The 17,652-nt window shown below is 36.3% G+C and overlaps 2 protein-coding genes across 2 annotated transcripts in view; both read right to left on the reverse strand.

Annotated features, from left to right (window-relative positions):
• Positions 1 to 68: 68 nt before the first annotated feature.
• ctsh (cathepsin H) lies at positions 69 to 3,558 on the reverse strand. Its single transcript, XM_028042222.1, has 12 exons — positions 3,392 to 3,558; positions 3,220 to 3,251; positions 2,994 to 3,099; positions 2,836 to 2,906; positions 2,636 to 2,740; positions 1,596 to 1,682; positions 1,451 to 1,506; positions 1,282 to 1,363; positions 1,130 to 1,198; positions 942 to 1,048; positions 467 to 592; positions 69 to 388 (listed from the first exon to the last, which is right to left on the reverse strand). The coding sequence occupies exons 1-12, from the start codon at positions 3,456 to 3,458 to the stop codon at positions 319 to 321; spliced, it is 978 nt and encodes a 325-aa protein (XP_027898023.1). The 5' UTR covers positions 3,459 to 3,558; the 3' UTR covers positions 69 to 318.
• A 1,142-nt stretch (positions 3,559 to 4,700) lies between these two features.
• The window catches only part of rasgrf1 (Ras protein specific guanine nucleotide releasing factor 1), a 28,719-nt gene continuing 15,767 nt past the window's right edge, over positions 4,701 to 17,652 (reverse strand). The window contains exons 15-27 of the mRNA XM_028042210.1: positions 14,688 to 15,058; positions 14,479 to 14,598; positions 13,502 to 13,672; positions 11,965 to 12,071; positions 11,734 to 11,846; positions 11,182 to 11,242; positions 10,459 to 10,562; positions 10,256 to 10,340; positions 9,984 to 10,181; positions 9,824 to 9,903; positions 9,614 to 9,731; positions 9,458 to 9,526; positions 4,701 to 8,465 (exon numbers count right to left, since the gene is read on the reverse strand). Of these exons, the coding sequence (XP_027898011.1) occupies positions 8,373 to 8,465; positions 9,458 to 9,526; positions 9,614 to 9,731; positions 9,824 to 9,903; positions 9,984 to 10,181; positions 10,256 to 10,340; positions 10,459 to 10,562; positions 11,182 to 11,242; positions 11,734 to 11,846; positions 11,965 to 12,071; positions 13,502 to 13,672; positions 14,479 to 14,598; positions 14,688 to 15,058 (1,690 nt within the window). The 3' untranslated portion in view covers positions 4,701 to 8,372. The remainder of the gene's footprint in view (positions 8,466 to 9,457; positions 9,527 to 9,613; positions 9,732 to 9,823; positions 9,904 to 9,983; positions 10,182 to 10,255; positions 10,341 to 10,458; positions 10,563 to 11,181; positions 11,243 to 11,733; positions 11,847 to 11,964; positions 12,072 to 13,501; positions 13,673 to 14,478; positions 14,599 to 14,687; positions 15,059 to 17,652) is intronic.

Genomic DNA, 17,652 nt, shown 5'->3' on the forward strand with positions numbered 1-17,652 from the left:
ACTAATTTTCTGTCATATCTGGGAAAGCTCTTGGCACCTGCAATAAACTTTTTAAAGAAACACACACACAAGTTAAAAATATTTTATTTTTGAGTTTGATGTATGAAACAATAAACAACAATGTGATCATCTCAGTTATCACAATTGCACATAAATCTAAATATGATTCAATCCATCACATAGTAATGGCTTAGTAGAGATTAAAACTCTTCAATCAAAAACAGAAAATAGCATTTTATTGCTATGGTTAAGAAATTGCTCACTGTGCCTTCATTTTGTGAGACATGTAATTTTGTAAGTCATGATCATGTAATAAGGTCACACCACCGGAAAAGATGAGCAGCCAGCGAGTCCACACATATTCTTTCCCCTTTCAATAAGGAAATACCTGTGAGGGCAAAAAGTTGTTATTTTTGTAGGCCTGCACTGATATTTTTGGACTGTGTAACTGAAAAAAGAGGTTTACCCGTCTATGCCCCAATAAGGTCCCCATGAGTTCTTCACTATCCAGTAGGGGGTACCGTTCTCTTGTCCATACCCAACAGCTAGCACAGCATGATTCACCTTATCTGTTGTATTGTGGCATGTAGTGCTGGAAAAAGGAATAGACCAAAAGTGACATGTGACTTTTTACTCATGACTGATTGTATAGGAAATGAGGAACTGAAACTATAATAATAACTTCTGTTTACATAAAAGTCCTATGTTTTAGTACTAAGAACTTAAAGTCAAATAGAAAATTCTCAACATTGAAATTTACACCTAAATAGCAGATGTACGTATGAATTTAGGTTTGCATTTTACTCATTTGTGAGAAAATTTAAGACACAAATTTTGATCTACTCTAATTACAGAAAATATCAATATATATAGCTTAATCACAAAGATATATGTTTTTCATGTTAAGTTTTAACAATTTCCATGTCGACATTTGCTCTCACCTGGTGTACACACCCTGGTGGTAATGCATGAAGTCACTGGTTACCTCAAAGGCGAAACTAACAGGATTCAGAGTACCGACAGCATCAACCATTCCCATCTCGTCGTACTGAGAAACAACAGTAAACCTTTTTATCTTCCTTCACTTTCAGAAAGATTTTTTTTTTAAATCATGCCGATGGTCACTTACCGCTGTTATGTTCCTCACTTCCTTCACAAAAGCAGCAGCCATGGATGGCTTATAATAACATACACCCTCCTTAAATAATCCAAGAGAAAACATTACATCATATCATTATAGGGGCCTTTAACATTCAGCATTTAGAACGGCTGAAAAATTACCACAGATGTGTATGGGTAATCCTTCTCTGTCATCAGCCCCTTGTTGTACATGATGTACTCAAATGCTTGACTGGGAAGACCGCTAGGGGACAAATACAGGTCTCCATTATAGAGAGATGACTGATGCAAGGAACGCATTAAAAGTGGATGGTAACATGCTAGCACATACCCTTTACATCCATGGTTGTTGAAATCCTGGGCGCAGTCTACCAGCTGCTGTTCTGACTGAATAATATCAGAATCAGTATTAGATCACTACAGTCATTTCTGGGAACAAGAATATAAGTTTTGGCAACAAAGTAAAAGTATGTCACCAGAGGCAGGAGCTTCCCAGTGGAGATTGCAGTAACGGACTCCAAACAGCCAGTTGTGGAAAAAGTCCAGCAACTTCCACATGGCCCCTGAAATGTAATAATTAATAACAAACCAAAAAAGAAGAAAAAGCTCACTGATGTCACATACATAGCTCATATTTATGGGCTATATATTTACAAATCTGGTCTAAATAAAGAAGAATGAAAGCCATTTTGTGGAACATCAGTTTGTGTCATGTTTGTGGGTGTTGTTTTGGATGTGTTGTTATTTTGTATATTGTATGGGCATTGAGATGAAGGGTGTGAAATTCAGAGTGCTACTGCATCAGGTAGGAACAGTCAGAGAGCTGTATTAGAAGTAACATCACTTTCTTATTTTTATTTCCCATTCTTAATAACTGTCTCATTATCTTGGGCTGGAAGTTTAATTAGCTCATCATATTAGCTGAATTAATTTGACTTCAGGTCAGACTGGAATCACTCCAAGCTGATATCAGTGAGTAGTAATCAATTCCCTAACAATGGTGATAACATGGAGCTACATATCTCATCTCAGAGGTGTGACTTTGTTTACTGGAACATCATTCGCTTAAAGCAGCTTATCTTCCAGTACCATTTAAGTTCGAGGCTGATCTACAATTGTGCAATAAATGTATAATAAATGCACTTCAAAAATAATTTGTTTAAAAAAAACACAAGAAATAACAAAGAAAACAAAATTGCGCAAGAATTAGAAATTACTACTATGGTTAATAAACATAAAGGAAAGTAAAGGTATGAGTCTCCTCTGTTAAGTTTAAAGTTTCATGTTACGTTAAAATGCTGTGTGACACTAAATATCCAAATATCAGGGTATTTTGACAGTAATGGGAGATGTGGGTTGTTCATGTGTTCAAGAAAAGCTCAGTTTTTACATGTTAGTGTCTCCTTTGCAGATATCAAAACTTTGTGCAAGTACAAAGTGCGCTATTTCTATATAAATGGAGAAAAAACCTATTTTTAAAAAATGCTATATTGTGAGCGAATGAATTTAACTTCACCTGATTCTTTACTGGTGTTATATAATCCCCCTTCTTTCTCCAATCAATGGAGTCTGGATGTGGTCCGTTACTGCTGAAGTAGTTCCCCTTAGTGGCAGAGCAGTTCTGAAAATTGCAATAGGCCAACAGGTTAATGTTGTGACAAAGAAAATCCAACACACAAGTTCTTTGTGAACAAAGTTTGGTGCCAATGACATTACCTGTGGCTCAGACAAGAGGAAAGACTTTCGGAACTCTTTGAATGTCATGTCCGAAAATTGGTTGAGTCCCACTTTATAGAGATTAGAAAAACATAGTTTAGAAGGGTGTCAAATAATAGAATTAATGACATTAATGAAAAAAAAACAACTAATCCTACTTGTGAACGAGTGATTCCCTTCATTATGTTTGTCAATCCTCCTCTTGTTCTCTGTGAATATTTGCAGTCTTTGGTAGTACTCCTCGAAGTCGTATGCTTTGTTGTACTGTACATGCGAAGTTTCCTGTCAGTGCTGCACTGATTTTTCACCTCAGGTAACTTCCGTGTAACATTGCACATAGAAAACTTTCAGCAGGAAGAAAAAAAAAAATGTAAACAGACCCACCTGTGCCATCCATGATTTGAAACGAAACTCGTCTGAAAAGTAATACAGAGCATTAAAATGAGTCGGGTGCAGAAAATAAACAGTAAAAAGTAACTTGACACCAAGGCGGTATACTGAAAGTGAAACTCTGAAAAAGCGAACAATAAAAGCCACTGAAGCATTAATGTCTTACCCCGTTTAGTCAAGTAAAACGCTGAAGTTAAGGACACGAAGCTAAGTAGAAGCCAGACGCTCGTCATGTTCACTTGTTAGCGCTCCAGCCGGAGGTGAAGGTGGAGAGAAAACAGATGAAGGAGTCACGAGGTGAACGCTGCCCTTCAAGTAACATGAAACATTCAGCAGTTTGTGACGTCAGTTTGTTGTCGGAATAAGGCACCAATAAAAAAAACACAGCTCCTCCTGCCAATCAGTAACCATGGAGTAGACGAGAGGAGAGGGAGAACCTCAGCTAACTGGCACAGGTATAATGTTCAATCTGCTGCTGAACCATAGCTCAACTAGGGAAGTTGTAATAGCATTGCTATGCTATGCTATGCTTTAACATAACTTTGTAAATATGAAATGAACAAAGTAGTAAAATAACACCAAAGTACAGTCTTTCCTGGTTTCAAGTTGGCCAATTAGGAAAACTGACCAAATCCCCATTTAGTTTTTTTCCTCCTACATTTTATTTTCAATTTGCAAGCCTAAATACCGAGAACGAAACCTTTAATAACGTGGTTTCTTTTCATTTTACAGACTACATGCAATTTATTACAGTTATTGATGTAAACCTTTGATCCTGAAAATATTAATACCCCTGGCAAATTTAGGTTTGAAGTAATCTTTTACTTCTACCAACATTTTTCGTCTGACTCAAAGTAATTTTGACATTTTGGAGTGGCCCAGCCAGTCACAACATAAACCTAATGGAGAACCTGTGAAAGGAGCTAATGATTAGGGCAATTTAAAGGAGGTTGTTCTGTTCACAAATGTGTTGTGCTCAATAGCAAATATAAACCATAAAAAAAATAAATGATTCAATGGAAACATGCAAACAGGGTCAATGAAAAACACGTAAATGCTTTTTCAAAATTGATACTCTTTTTACATTACTTTGTTGTCTTTAGAGATATGCCTATCTCATTGCGTCTTAGAAAAAGAAATTCTTGGTTGAATTGAAAGAATATTAAATAGAAATTACTTAATGTTATGCTTCATTGTAACAGAAAGATACAAGGTAGTATCTGGTTTTTCAAGTAGTTTTTACATCGATGATTGAAGTTTATATATTTTGTGTAATTTTTATGGAATCCGATTCACCTAATTTAGAATCTCAAAGTCTTTCACAAAAAGCGACTCTGCTTTTTAATTTTAAACTGATATTCAACAAAGAAAATGTGTCCTAGGTTTTTTGCTGGACACTCCATATATATTAGCCTTATTACAAAATTGTTTGTGCAGAACTATTAGATCTACAAAAACACTTGAGACAACATAACCCTGAGATAAAATGGATTTATTAACAAGAGGTAATTGGGAAACATATTTTTGCTTATTTGTTGTTATGTTCATCTTCATAATTCTCTTTTTTCATATATATATATATATATATTTTTTTTTTTTTTTTACAAAACTGGGAATATTTCTTAAGCTGTGGAAACGAAAGGATTGAAAGATAATTTTCATACCACTGGGTATTGCTAACAGCAAAAATGTTTATTTGTTTAAATACCTTATAAGATTATGTGCATGTATAAGTGTATATATTATCATTAAATAGTTCAATTCTGTCTGTGAAGGTGTTGCATGCCTACTACATGAGCCATAAAAGTGTACTGTACATACATAGTAAAAATACATACAGATATTCACAGAATAAGCACTACGTTACTATATTCCTGCTAACAGAAATGATTATAAACAGGATTACAGTATAAATGCAAAACACTTTGAAGTTGTGTCTCTACCTCTAAGTCATGGTTTCAAGACCACACTGTTGTAGCATTTTACGTAGAGCTTGTTTTTGAGAGGGATACACTGTTCCACATTGAGAAATATGCCAGCTCGCATGTACAAAATGTACAGCATGTTTCAGTGAAGTGAATTAACAACAAAGTACAAAATACTTCCCCAGGTTCATATAAAGAGCAGGTTCACTCTCTTGTATACTACTACAAAAATAGTGTTTGAATGCTGCAGGCAGAGGTCATTCAAATACATTTTATCATAGTTTTTAACAGCAATGCATATAACAGAGTGATATACAGTCACGTTCCACAATCACTGGAACAGCAAGAAGGACAGATTGTCTTTTTAATTACAGAAGAGTAACAACCTTTTACTCTACAGAAGTAAAACCCAAACTTGAAGGTATAACACATAGAACCTTATGTGGTCTTTTAGTGAGTCTTTTAAGAAAAGAAATTTGAACAAACTGTATAGTTTTGTCAAACCTTTAAGCAACAGAAATCTTTTTTTTTTTAAATTTTACCTTAAATCATTCCAATGCATAAGAAAATCAATTTTCTTAATCACTGCAATTTGTCATCCAGCTTTCAGCTGAATTTCTTAATTAAACCAAGATGTTTAAAGAGATTCTGGAGCCCTCATGTAAGAGGGGTAGAACACTTTCCTGGCAAAATTCATACACTTAGTCAATTTCAGGTTAATAAAAACATGTATCTCAGAGCTGAGGTTTGCAAATCCTGGACTGATGACCATTGCAAGCCTTTACAACATTTACCAGACAATAAAACAATCGTGGGATTAAAATCAAAGACAGAAAGAAACTCCACAATCTAACAGATGTTTAATAGTTAAAAAGCATATATCATGTTTTATAGCCAGAAAATTTACATTTCCATTGGTTTTAAAGGTGTAAAAGTAATTTTTAAAACAACTTTCTGAAAGGTAAAACAAACCCCCTGAGCATAAAAGAAAAACTTACTTCCCTATTCTATTATGACATCCACCTTGAGATATAGCACTCTCAGAGGGTGTAAACATGTAAATGAGAGGCAGGGGGGAAAAACTTTCTAAGATTTGGCAAATTTGGATTAGTTCAATGGAAGTAGGCACAGTCAGGGAGGATGGATTTTTCCTCAGTCACCAAATATATTCTCTCCATTTGAAACTTGTGTTTTCAGATATAAATCACTAGAAATTCAGATTTAAGAGAAGGAACAATCCAAACTACGACTAAGGACACAATAATTTATACCTTGGCAATAACAAAAACTTTTAACAGGTAATAAACAGTCTCTTACTTTTAGGTGTCCTCTGTTGGTAGAAAATAATATGTTGAAAACCTCAAAAAAAATTGACAGCTATTTCACTGTAGTTTAGTTAAAGCCTATGTGGAGCAATGTGGAACCTTTGCAATCACTGCATGCTAATATAAACTAGGCTAGTTGCACAGTTTTTTTTGTTTTTTTTTTTAGAAACGCATGCCTGTGCACATCAAAATAATATTGTTGATTAGAAGCAGATAAGAAATTGCTATCTGAAAGCTGCCAGAATTTGGGTGTTTCAAATTACATGATTTTGTCTCAATTCACCAATTTTTTATTCACTAATACAGTGAATTAAATACATTGTACTCAGCATAGAGCACCATTATTCCCCCCAGGTTCATGTCTCTGGGCTACTCCCTGTCAGACCACATCTTTTTTTATTTCCTCCTCAGTTATTAATCTGTCTATAGATGTTTCCCGGATGAACTCATACTTGAGCTCGAAACTTAGCTATCACATTTTGTTTTGGAAAGCTAATGTGTAATGCACTGAGTGTATGAATTTGGCATTCCAATTTGCCATTATTCCAAGGCAGTTTTTGATCGTGGGAAAATATCACTTTTCTGCTAGTCTTCCTTTCAAAGTTTTTACAAAATTTCTAACTTTCTGTTATGGAAATTAACAAGTAAGTTTCAACTACAAGCCTAAACACAATTGAAAAGTTGTAAAAATAGATGATATATGCCCTTTAATAAAGTCTGCATAATATCTTCTTAAATGTGACGATCTAAAATTGTAGCTGTTTTTGTTTGCATATATTTATTACAAATTAGAAAGAAAAAAAAACCCTGTTGTCAGATTTCTCAGTATACTTCTGTCTAACTGACATGTAAGCAATGTTTACATATTCTAACCAGATTTCCAATTCTGGAGGAATATTGTTATTTTATGGTTTAGAACCAGCTTAGAAGTGTCTCTATGCTCAAAACATCCCCAGAGCAAAACCTTATTTTGTGAAATTTGCTAAAAATGACTTTATCATTGATAATACTGTATCTAAAGGAGACCATACATGCTGTGTGATTTCAGCAACCTACTTTTGAATGCCAAATAGGTATCAGGATTAGAATTACTCTAGAAGAAGAAACAAAAATACACAATTTTGTGTACCTTAGAAGTGAGCAGGATGACACGAGCATTTTCAAAATATAGCAAATATAAACAAAGCTCCATCTAAATTGCGATCCTGGTTGGTCGGATTAGGTTGATTCACAATAAAAGTCAGTGAAATTGATATAAAACAATTGGGAACCACCAGAGATTAGACTAATGGACATGAATGAAGACACAAATATCTTCCTTTTTTGGTTTGGGAAGCACAGAGACAGAAATGCTTTGGATATCTTGCTGTCATTTCCACTGATCATCGTTCCCTCTTTTAAAATACAATTAGCCTATTTCCTCTGGGTTCTTTTACCTGATTTTTTTTTTTGCAATTCATTTATACAATGCTACATTGGTTGCAGAGAACTTCGATGATCAATAAAACCCAAGCCTGCTGAACAAAGGCCAGCAGCATTAGTGCTCAGAAAGTGCAAATTCGACACAGTATTATATAATGCAAAATAATGTCATTGGTCACTAAGAAACACGGTTGCATGCAACTACAGTGACCTCTATTATTATTATTATTATTATTATTATTATTATTATTATTAAAATACTCAAACAATTTAAAACAAAGTTCCCTACGGGAGGTGTCAACATGACAACAAAAAATATACACCAAAATGATTTGTGTCATCAAACAACTTTAAACATCTACTGTACAGAAGAACAAATATCTTTACCATGTACAGCTATACAAATGCAAATGTAGATGTTAACTTATATGTAATATTAACAAAGGAAACAAAGTGTGAAGGTCCACTTTCCCCATCAGTTGGGCACTTTAGGCTCAATTCTGAGTGAGGCTTCATACATGCTTTCCTCATCAAGGACAAAGCTCTTGTCCAGTAGGTACTGGGCTACCTGGAACAGACCAAGAAACAGCAAAGGTTTAGGACTGCAACAGATTAGGTAATATATTTAGGTTCAAAAACAAAAGATCTCTGGCAACCAAATATTTTCTTTGAACAATTACAGAGATATGCATCATTAACACTGCAAAAACTTTTTTTTCCACACTAAATCTAAAAAATACATCAAGATATGCTTGTATCAAAGATCCTAAAAAATAGAAATCAATATGGAGTAAATTCAGTTCATCTTGAGCTTGATAATTACTAGTGTATAACAAAGAGCTCTTAAAACCATACCATGGTCCATTGCAAAATTTTAACAACAAAATACTTTCTAACACATGCATTTTGGTGCTTTTGTTACTGGACATTTATCGGTTTGAGCATGATTTTTAAAGGCCTATTCCGCTGGTCAAGAGGTGACTACTTCAAAATATTCAGTTATTAAAAGAGGTAGATATTTTTCCGTAGTTACCTTAAATTAGCTTCAATGTATGAATAGATCTTACCAACCAGAATATGTGGCCTTGTCTTATATTCCTCTGGGTTTATTTTGATTATTGCAAAGCCATGGACCTATACCTTTAAAATATCTGCTGCTTTGAAAATACATGCACCTAGCACTCACCATTTAGCCTGGTCCAATGTATTTAGTACTATTACTGTAAATTACAGTGAAAGGCATTTTTTATCCTTGGTGGAAAGGGTAAAAAAAAATCTAAACTACTTCGTCATAATTTGGCAAACTACTAAAGCTAATTCATGCTGGGAACTTGCATATCTAGGCACTTTTCATAACTATGCAACCTCAGAAACTGTCCCCATGTGTTGCAGATTGACACTAAGGTCCCTGGGAACCTGGATAGACTCTCAGTTCCTCTCCACAGTGCTCCGCCTATCAGGCACAAAAGCTCCAAAATAGATGGATTCAGGGCACCTTTAGGTCTCCTTGATTTATAAAAAACTAATTTCATGGATGAAAAGCCACAGTCTCTTATTTACCTTTGGTTGCAGGTCAACCTTATATGCTGTTTGCTGAAACTGCCTGATTTCTCTGATGATGTGAGATATCTATAAAAAGAAAACATGTAAGATGCTACTTTCTGCATGTAGAGAATAAAATTTGCATCTAATGCAACAGAGCCCCAAACATCTCACCATCCTCATCTTTGAGAAGTTGACCAAATTGTCTTCAGTGTAGTTCGGCGTTCCTTCTTCAATGAAAGCCAAATCAGTGAGGTACATCCCCAGATATGGTACACAGGGAGGATCACAGCTAGTGAAAAGAAAACGTACTATCAGCATCCACCTTCTCTACTAGACCCTTTATTCTCTTACTTCAATAGGAGGTGTCTGGACATAACTTACTTCTTCAGAGCTTCTCTCAAGTTTTTGAACCTTCCCTCTGATGAAACCAGCTTTTGGAGCTTGTCAATAAGTGCTTTTGTCTATGAAAAAGAGTGAATAGGAAATGTATTTTATTGACAGAGGTTCAAGGAAAAGTTGCAACATCTCCGGAAACTCATACCTGTTTGGAGACTTTTAGCCAGGTCTTCTTGAGGCGAAAAACAGAGCTCCGGTTTAGAGATGAGGTGATTTCAAGCACAGCATTGTAGTTATGCAAACAACGGCAGATGTCAGCCACAGCCACCCATTTCTCTATGACAGCCACTCGAGTGACCAAGTCATCACACCGCAGGATCTCTGTTGCGATCAGGTTGCTTGTCTTCAGAAGAAAGAGAAAGAAAAAATAAGTTTTGGAGTAAATAAAATTAGCTTAAGTGTGTTTATAAAGCTTACATCATTGAAATGCTTGGTGGTTCTCATGATGTATGGTGTCTTCTCATTTTTATCATTCTTCATCCAGCCTTGACCGAAGAATTCCCTGAAATACAAAGAACTCAACTTACAGGAGAAACTTGAAAGATGAACCTCGCTTAAATAACTAACAGACTATGTGGTGCATAGGTCACATATGTGTTCAGCTTTACTGTTGCACTTACTCATATGGGATGACTTTAAACACCAGGTGGTCAAGCAGAGTTAGCTGCTCTGCAATTTCCAAGGCGGAGTGGCTCTCAAACGGCTCGGCCTTCCCCCCTCCTACCTAAGTGAGGTAAACAAATGTGAGCATCAGTTAAAATGCAAAACATCAAATAAACCCTGAAAAATATATTTTATTGAAATGTTATTCAAGTGCTTTGTACAGCCACTTTTTACTGCAATCATGGCAACAAGTCTTTTGGGGTGTCTCCACATACTAAAGCCTACTTTGCATCAATTGGCCACTTGATGGCACAGTAAAGCAAATTAATTTCATTGGAGTTTTGGCCCATAAGAGAATTAAAATAGATGAAAAGCTTAAATGTGTCTGAAAGCTTTATCTCACCATCACTAGGGTTTACAGCTGATTTAGGCATAATAAGCTGTTGATTACATTAAAAATAAATCTTTTAACATGTTGAGTAAAGAATAAGCATTCATCTTGTTTGACCAAGCAATGTGTATATACATTTAGACAAATCATGTCCACTTGGCAATTCACAGATGTCTGCAGGGCTTGGAAAGTACAAGGTTTCAAATACAAAGTTTGAAAAAACACTATATTGTACAGCCACAGTGGGTTACGGTTTAAGTAATTGATGAAATGCTGTAAAAAGGCTCCAAAATTACAGGTTTCTAATATAAAAAATTTGTGAATGCCAAAAGCAATTGACTCCACTCACTAATTGTGTCACATCCTCCATTGTGATCTGGTTGTCACTGTGGTCTTCCTGAGTTAAAGTCCTGACAGAGAAAAAGAAATCAGCTCCAACATTAATTGGGTTTCAACAAAACCATGAACTTTGTTTTTGTCAATTTGTTGAGGTGTGGAATGAAAGAAGACTTTGCTAAGTATTATAAATGAGTATACCAAACCACATAAACAATATATCTCGGAACACTTATCAGAAAACATAAATATATATCTACATATTTTTTGTTAAAAATAAAATCACATAATTAAAATAATGATAGTAATAATTATATATAGTTTTTTTGTATTATTTTTAAAATTATGTGTTTTGGTTGTTTGCTCACCTCATGACCACTGTGTTGCGTTCACAGCATAGGAGTGCTAATGATTATGATATTTGTAATATCTTTTCATTTACTTGCCCATAAATAATCAAATAAAGGATTTATTGCAATTTTTACTTAAGAAATAAACAGATTTAATTGTTAATTAATGAATTAAACCCATTTTAATCCCACGATGTAGCAGCAGTCAGTGATACCTGATGATATTGGCTGCTGCTTTCCTCTCCTGGGTCAGCAGCTCAGGGTCATGCATCACTTCCTCCAGAAAGGCAATGACCTTTGTCTTCAGCTCATTGTTACTCTCAAAGTCCTGAAAAGACATAGAGAACACACGTCCGGATAACTTTACAAAGATCAGTTATTTGGGTCATGATTAAAAAAAAGAGATAGAAAATCGGCATCTAAATGTCTCTGAACAGAGCATTTACCGGAAAGTGTTTGGACACCCAATGCCTCAGTACATTCAGGACTCTGTTGGTTGCTGCTCGTCTGATCACAAACTCCTTGTCACCGTTTCTCTGATCTGTTGGAAACCCTAATGTTCACAAAAAATAAAAATAATAAAAGGTAAAACATCAGGAAAACATCAACAAACCACACAATTTTCAATCACTTTAATTCTTTACACTTAATGACAGTTATTATCAGGATGTAAGTGAACTTTGGTTTATATTGTATACAATGAAGTGAGCTAGCAGTGGGTATAAATAGACCAAGCTGCTGTTCAGAGCTTCTTGCTGATCTGGGGCCCCAGGAGTGCTTGAGCAGAACAGTTTGATAAATGCTGTAGTTCAAATTAGCCCTATATTTATGTTAGCAAAGTCATTATTTAACCACTCTAACGCCAGAATTATATTGCTCATATGTGAGCAGGGACCTGGGGATACCTTTCAGACACAAAGTGTTTGTAAAAAGGCCTTGACAAGTATCAAAACAACATCAGTTTTTAAAAAAATATTATTATTATTTTCATTTTAGCAACTTTCCTAAGCCCCCCTGTTCATGCATGTGGTGTATTGTTTTGCTGATGCAATCTGCAAATGGAGTGAAATTTTATAGCTCAAACTTCCCCTTACTTGTGATTTGACAGGAATGCACTTTGTTCAAAATATATAAAAAGTCATGACACATTCCACTTTTAGATATCCAAGTATTGTTTTAAAACAATAATTCCTAAACATGTTGGATAGGTGGTGCTCCTTGAGCAGATTTGTATTTATGTTAGAAAGGGAAAATGTGGCATTGTTTCAGCCAGCTTATTGGAAAGCAAAGTAGTACTGCTTATCTCTTTTCTATATGCCACAGATGAAAACTCTGGTGACTACAGCATTTTCTTCACATTTTTAAAAACAGTGGTATGTCTTAATTAAGGAAGTTGGCCAATGCCTACTCAAGTAACACATATTTTAGCAACTCAGTAATAGTGAACTAGTAAAAATAGATATCCGGTTTTGGTGAAGTAAAACTTCCCCCAATATTTGCAAAATTTGTCATTTGTCTGTGAGGACCTGGATCTCCAGTGTATAGCTTCTAGCTTCCATGGGGCGACCCCTTCACACTTACAGCTGAGATATTGTATAAACTTAAGAGTTTAAGATTTTTATTTTTATTTCACCGTCATCTTCACTTTAACTGTGCAAATAAGAGAAACTGATCTATCAATGAGTAAGGAGCAGCAACAGAAAAATAATGACTTGAACAAGAAAAAAGTCTGGAAAGAGCCTTTTAAGTCAGTTTTACAGTATGTTGATTAATTGTAAAGATTGGAGAACATTTAATTTGACATGATTGTGAAACAAAATACTGGAGAGTGCATTCAAACTTAATTTTTTATAGATAGCTCACTGGTTAAAGAGCAGGAATGGAAGAAATGTTAGAGGTGGACAAATGGGCCCAAATGTCCCTGTTCTACCAAATATTTTATGGTCCCATTAAGTCTTACCCTGACCTGACAAGACCGCATACCTGTGCTGGCAAGGGACATCCGCCGATATTTTTCCTTTGTAGGCGTTCCCTCATTGGCTCCAGCTGTGGCAATGGCAAAGGCCGAGGCAGCAGACAAAGCGCTACGGTTGTTGTCGAGCTCTCGACATGAGGACATGACCATGCCATTGTTGTAGGAAAACAAAGAAAACTCTACAGACAAAAAAAATAAATAAATTAACAGGTTCCTGTAGTCAAAATAAATCATTTTCAAACAAGAACTGTTATGTAACTGCATCTTACTAAAAATAACCGAATGTATTCAGACTGCAGAATAACCCGGTGTTGCTTGCACACACCTCCACTAGGGAGCACTAGAGACCGACATAACAGTTTCCCTCTAGACTTTTCTCTTCAAGAGGCTTTGATATTTAAGATGGTTGCTGCTAAATATAGCCAGTAAATATCAGCATAACAGCGAAATCAACAGACTCTCAGCTCTCTGCCCTGTTCGAATCACCAGCTCATACACAGATACAAATCTGCAACCCTGCTCAACAGTTTCACTAAATGTACATGTCGTTGTCCAAGACTTGCTGCTAAAAATCTACCATGCATTTTTTTGGCAATAGATTTATAAGGCGAAAATAATCTTGGTGGCAGCAAAACACTCATCACTGGGGGCGGCAGGGAAAGCACTCTCTTGATGTAGTTGCTATGACACAAGTTTTTCTTAACACCTACTGTAGCCAAGATCTGGTTTTCCCCACATGCTCATGAACCACGAACACATTATGATGTGCAGCGGCTTTATCCCCATTTTCTTCAGATAACATGCAGGTCAAGAATTTTTTTTATCTTTGAAAGTAATTATTGTAGCACTGTAAGTAACTAAAACTGAAAAAAAAATAGTTTAAGGGATAAATTTTGAGTGTTATGGGAGTGTGCAGTCCAGAAGATTATCTATCATGTTCATGATGTGAGATTATGTCACACTTCTTGTTTTGGACGCAATGTACCTGAGGAGTTTTTGCATTTGATGTTTTTTGGTGTGGTTGGAGACTTGGTGGGAGATGCTTCTGGATCCCCATCATCGCTCTGGTTTTGATCGTTGTCGCTTTCCTCTCGCACAGAAAGATCTGAATAAAGATCAAGGTTTTGATCACATTATAATGTCAATATAAAATCAAAAGAAGCATTTTTCTAGGATTGCCTGCAGCTGACCAACCTTGTTTACACACTGATGTGTCTTCCACCTTATCTTTCTTGTCCTCTCCCTCATCAGGGATCTTGCTTGTGATCGGGCTGGACACGTACAGCTTGTTGATGTCCAAGGTAGTCTTACTGAATGGTGACATGGTGGAATACATGCTTGCATAGCCATTGGAGGAGCAGCTGAGGGCAGCCAGGTCAAGAGCTTTGCCCCCAGTGATGATGGGGATGTTGAGAGAGAGCTTGCGTCGGCGGTTGGGGGATGAGTTTTTGGCAATAGCAAGAGGAGGAGGGGAGGAAAACTTCCTGCTTGCTCTGGGAGAGCTCGGAGCCTCTCCATAAAGAAGTTTATTGTTCTGACTGCTGGCAAAGAATAACTCCAGGGACCTGCAATGTGGTTAGCATAAAGAAATATGTTTGTATGATATAGTAGAATTTTATTTAGGTAATAGGCTAACTGAACAAAGAACACTTATGGTACTGGTCAGAAGTTTGCATAAACATGTATGACATTGGGATATAAGAGTTCCTGTCTTGGCTGAATTGGTAATGTAATAAAAGGATCAAGTCTCACGTGCAGTCAATCATTAACTGTGGCAAATGATAAGCAACTCATTTGTATAAATTATCTCATTGATTTAAAAAATCTGAAGGAGTAATTCGTGTTCTTCCTTATTGACCTTTAATTGCGTATGTTACAGAAAAGAATGAGAGAAATATACATCTATCCATCCACTGTCTATATCTGCTTATCTATGTAAGTGGGGCAGCTGGTGCCTATCTCCATCGGTCATCAGACTAGAAGCAGGGTGCACCCTGGGCAGGCTGCCAGTTCCTCACATTGCCAAAGATGAACAGGAAAAATTACCATGCCTTCACGCACATATACCTAAGGGCAATTTATAAAAACCAATTAACATAACAGTCATCTCTTTGGACTATGGGAGGAAGCAAACTCCATGCAGAAAGAACCCACACCAGGATTCAAACCCAGGACCAAAAACACTTACGGGCATAATTTCAAGTTCTAAATACATGAGCTGATTTTAAAGGAACGTTCTGGTCACATTGCAGGTTCACCAAAACAAACCAAATGAATCTGGCTGGAACTTCAAAGATTGGATTCACCATAAGTTAAGGTGAATAAAAGTAACTCAACACAGTTTTAACCAAGTTATGGCAGATTTTAAAAAATTGGAACTGCACTTGGTTCTGCCATTTGTGTCTCTCCAAGACTGTGTTCCCATGACTGTCATTCAACTCTCTTCTTATGAAATTCCCAGTGCCAGTCAATGGAATACAGGATTATGGTAACTGAGTCTAATTTGATGAAGAAAAATATATTTAATATATAATTCTGATCCAGTGTGGATAAGAGACAAGCGACACTTGATTTAAATGTACGGTAATCATTAAATTCCTATTTTTTAAAAAGGTGTGAATTTGTTTGCTGTATTATCATTCCACCCACAAAAAGCAACAGTTCAAATGAATCACAAAAAAATCACAAATTAATATTAGATCCATTCCATGGATGAATGCACATAAACTTCTATCCAGAACTTTATACTTTTCTTGTAAAACAAGCAAATCCAGCAATCAAAACTGTTTTTGCGACCAAGTCTCAACATTTTAGAGCAGGATACAGACTGCAGCATTTCAGTAAACCTCTCCCACTCCCTGCCACCCTCCTGCCGACCTCACGGGTTCCCATAAATAGCACAGCGAGTGATAGTGCGCATGGCCACTGCTGACACAAGCAGCCAAGTGTAGGTGTCTCACAGTGACATTACAAGCACCATGGGAAAGCATACTGCAGGGCGTGGACATGGGGAGTTCTGTCTGATCTGAACCCCACAGCTGGGTCCTCACTCTAGGCATGCAGTGATGGGAGTTAGCCCACAATGCAACACTTCCGTCTATATTTCATGCTACAGATATTCTCAAAAAAATGAAGAGAGGGAAACAAGCGCAGGGTGGGGTCCTGCAGCATAAAGCATGGTTGCCATAGCGCGACAGATCAGAGTTTGGACACTCCCAGCCAAAAAGAACTAACTGGACCCAATTACTGACCCAAAGCACACATACAACCTACACAAGTTCATGCAGACAAACTGAAACATAATAGAACATTGCCCTTATTTGATGCCTTTCTGTTTTCTCACTACTTGCTGAAACAAATATCTGCTGAAAAGTATTTGGCCTCCAACTGATTTCTTCTGCTTCTTCTTTTTGGTATTTCTTACATGTTTCAGATTGTTGGATATATTTTCTGATAACATGCAGTCATTCTTTTAAATTATTGTAGAGGAAATTTGGTCTGTACTTTGTATGATTGTTTTAATTAATCTGCAATTGAAAGTAATCAAACCTGTTATGATTTCAGGTTTAAAATCATAATAGAGCTTCCCAACTTTTGCTAAATTGCTCCAAAACCACAATTGTGTTACTGCTTTTAACTGTTCAGGTGGACTTGCTGCAGTACCCATGTCTGCATTGGCTAAGTTCCCAAACTGATAGCAGGACATCAGGTTTGCTGCTAGAGAGCAGAATTCATAGTACCATCGATTATGGCAAATCTTCAAGGTCACGTTTAGCATCAAATCAGCCTCAAGGCTGCAAGTAAATTTTGCAGTCCTTTAGATGTTGTTCTTGTTCTTTTGTGAGTCGTCAATGCACTCTTGGGGTAATTTTGGTCCACTGGCCACTCCGAAGAACGTTAATTGCTTTTTCATGTTTTGCCCATGTTTGCATAATGGCTTTTGATGAGTTATGCAAGATTCTCAAAAAACTAACAAATGCTTTTGTAGTTGTTTCTAGACCAACAAATGTTAATGACTTTCTTTAGCATCTGTTCTTCAATTTTTGGGCCACAATGTGTCGCTTTTTGCCTATTTCATGTTGTTAGACTGATTCTATTTAAATGGCTTAATGATTTTGTAATGCTAGCAGTATTTAAGCAGTGGCTGGAGAAACTGAAT

Source organism: Xiphophorus couchianus, chromosome 2 (assembly GCF_001444195.1).
Source record: "Xiphophorus couchianus chromosome 2, X_couchianus-1.0, whole genome shotgun sequence".
Taxonomy (NCBI): Eukaryota; Metazoa; Chordata; class Actinopteri; order Cyprinodontiformes; family Poeciliidae; genus Xiphophorus; species Xiphophorus couchianus.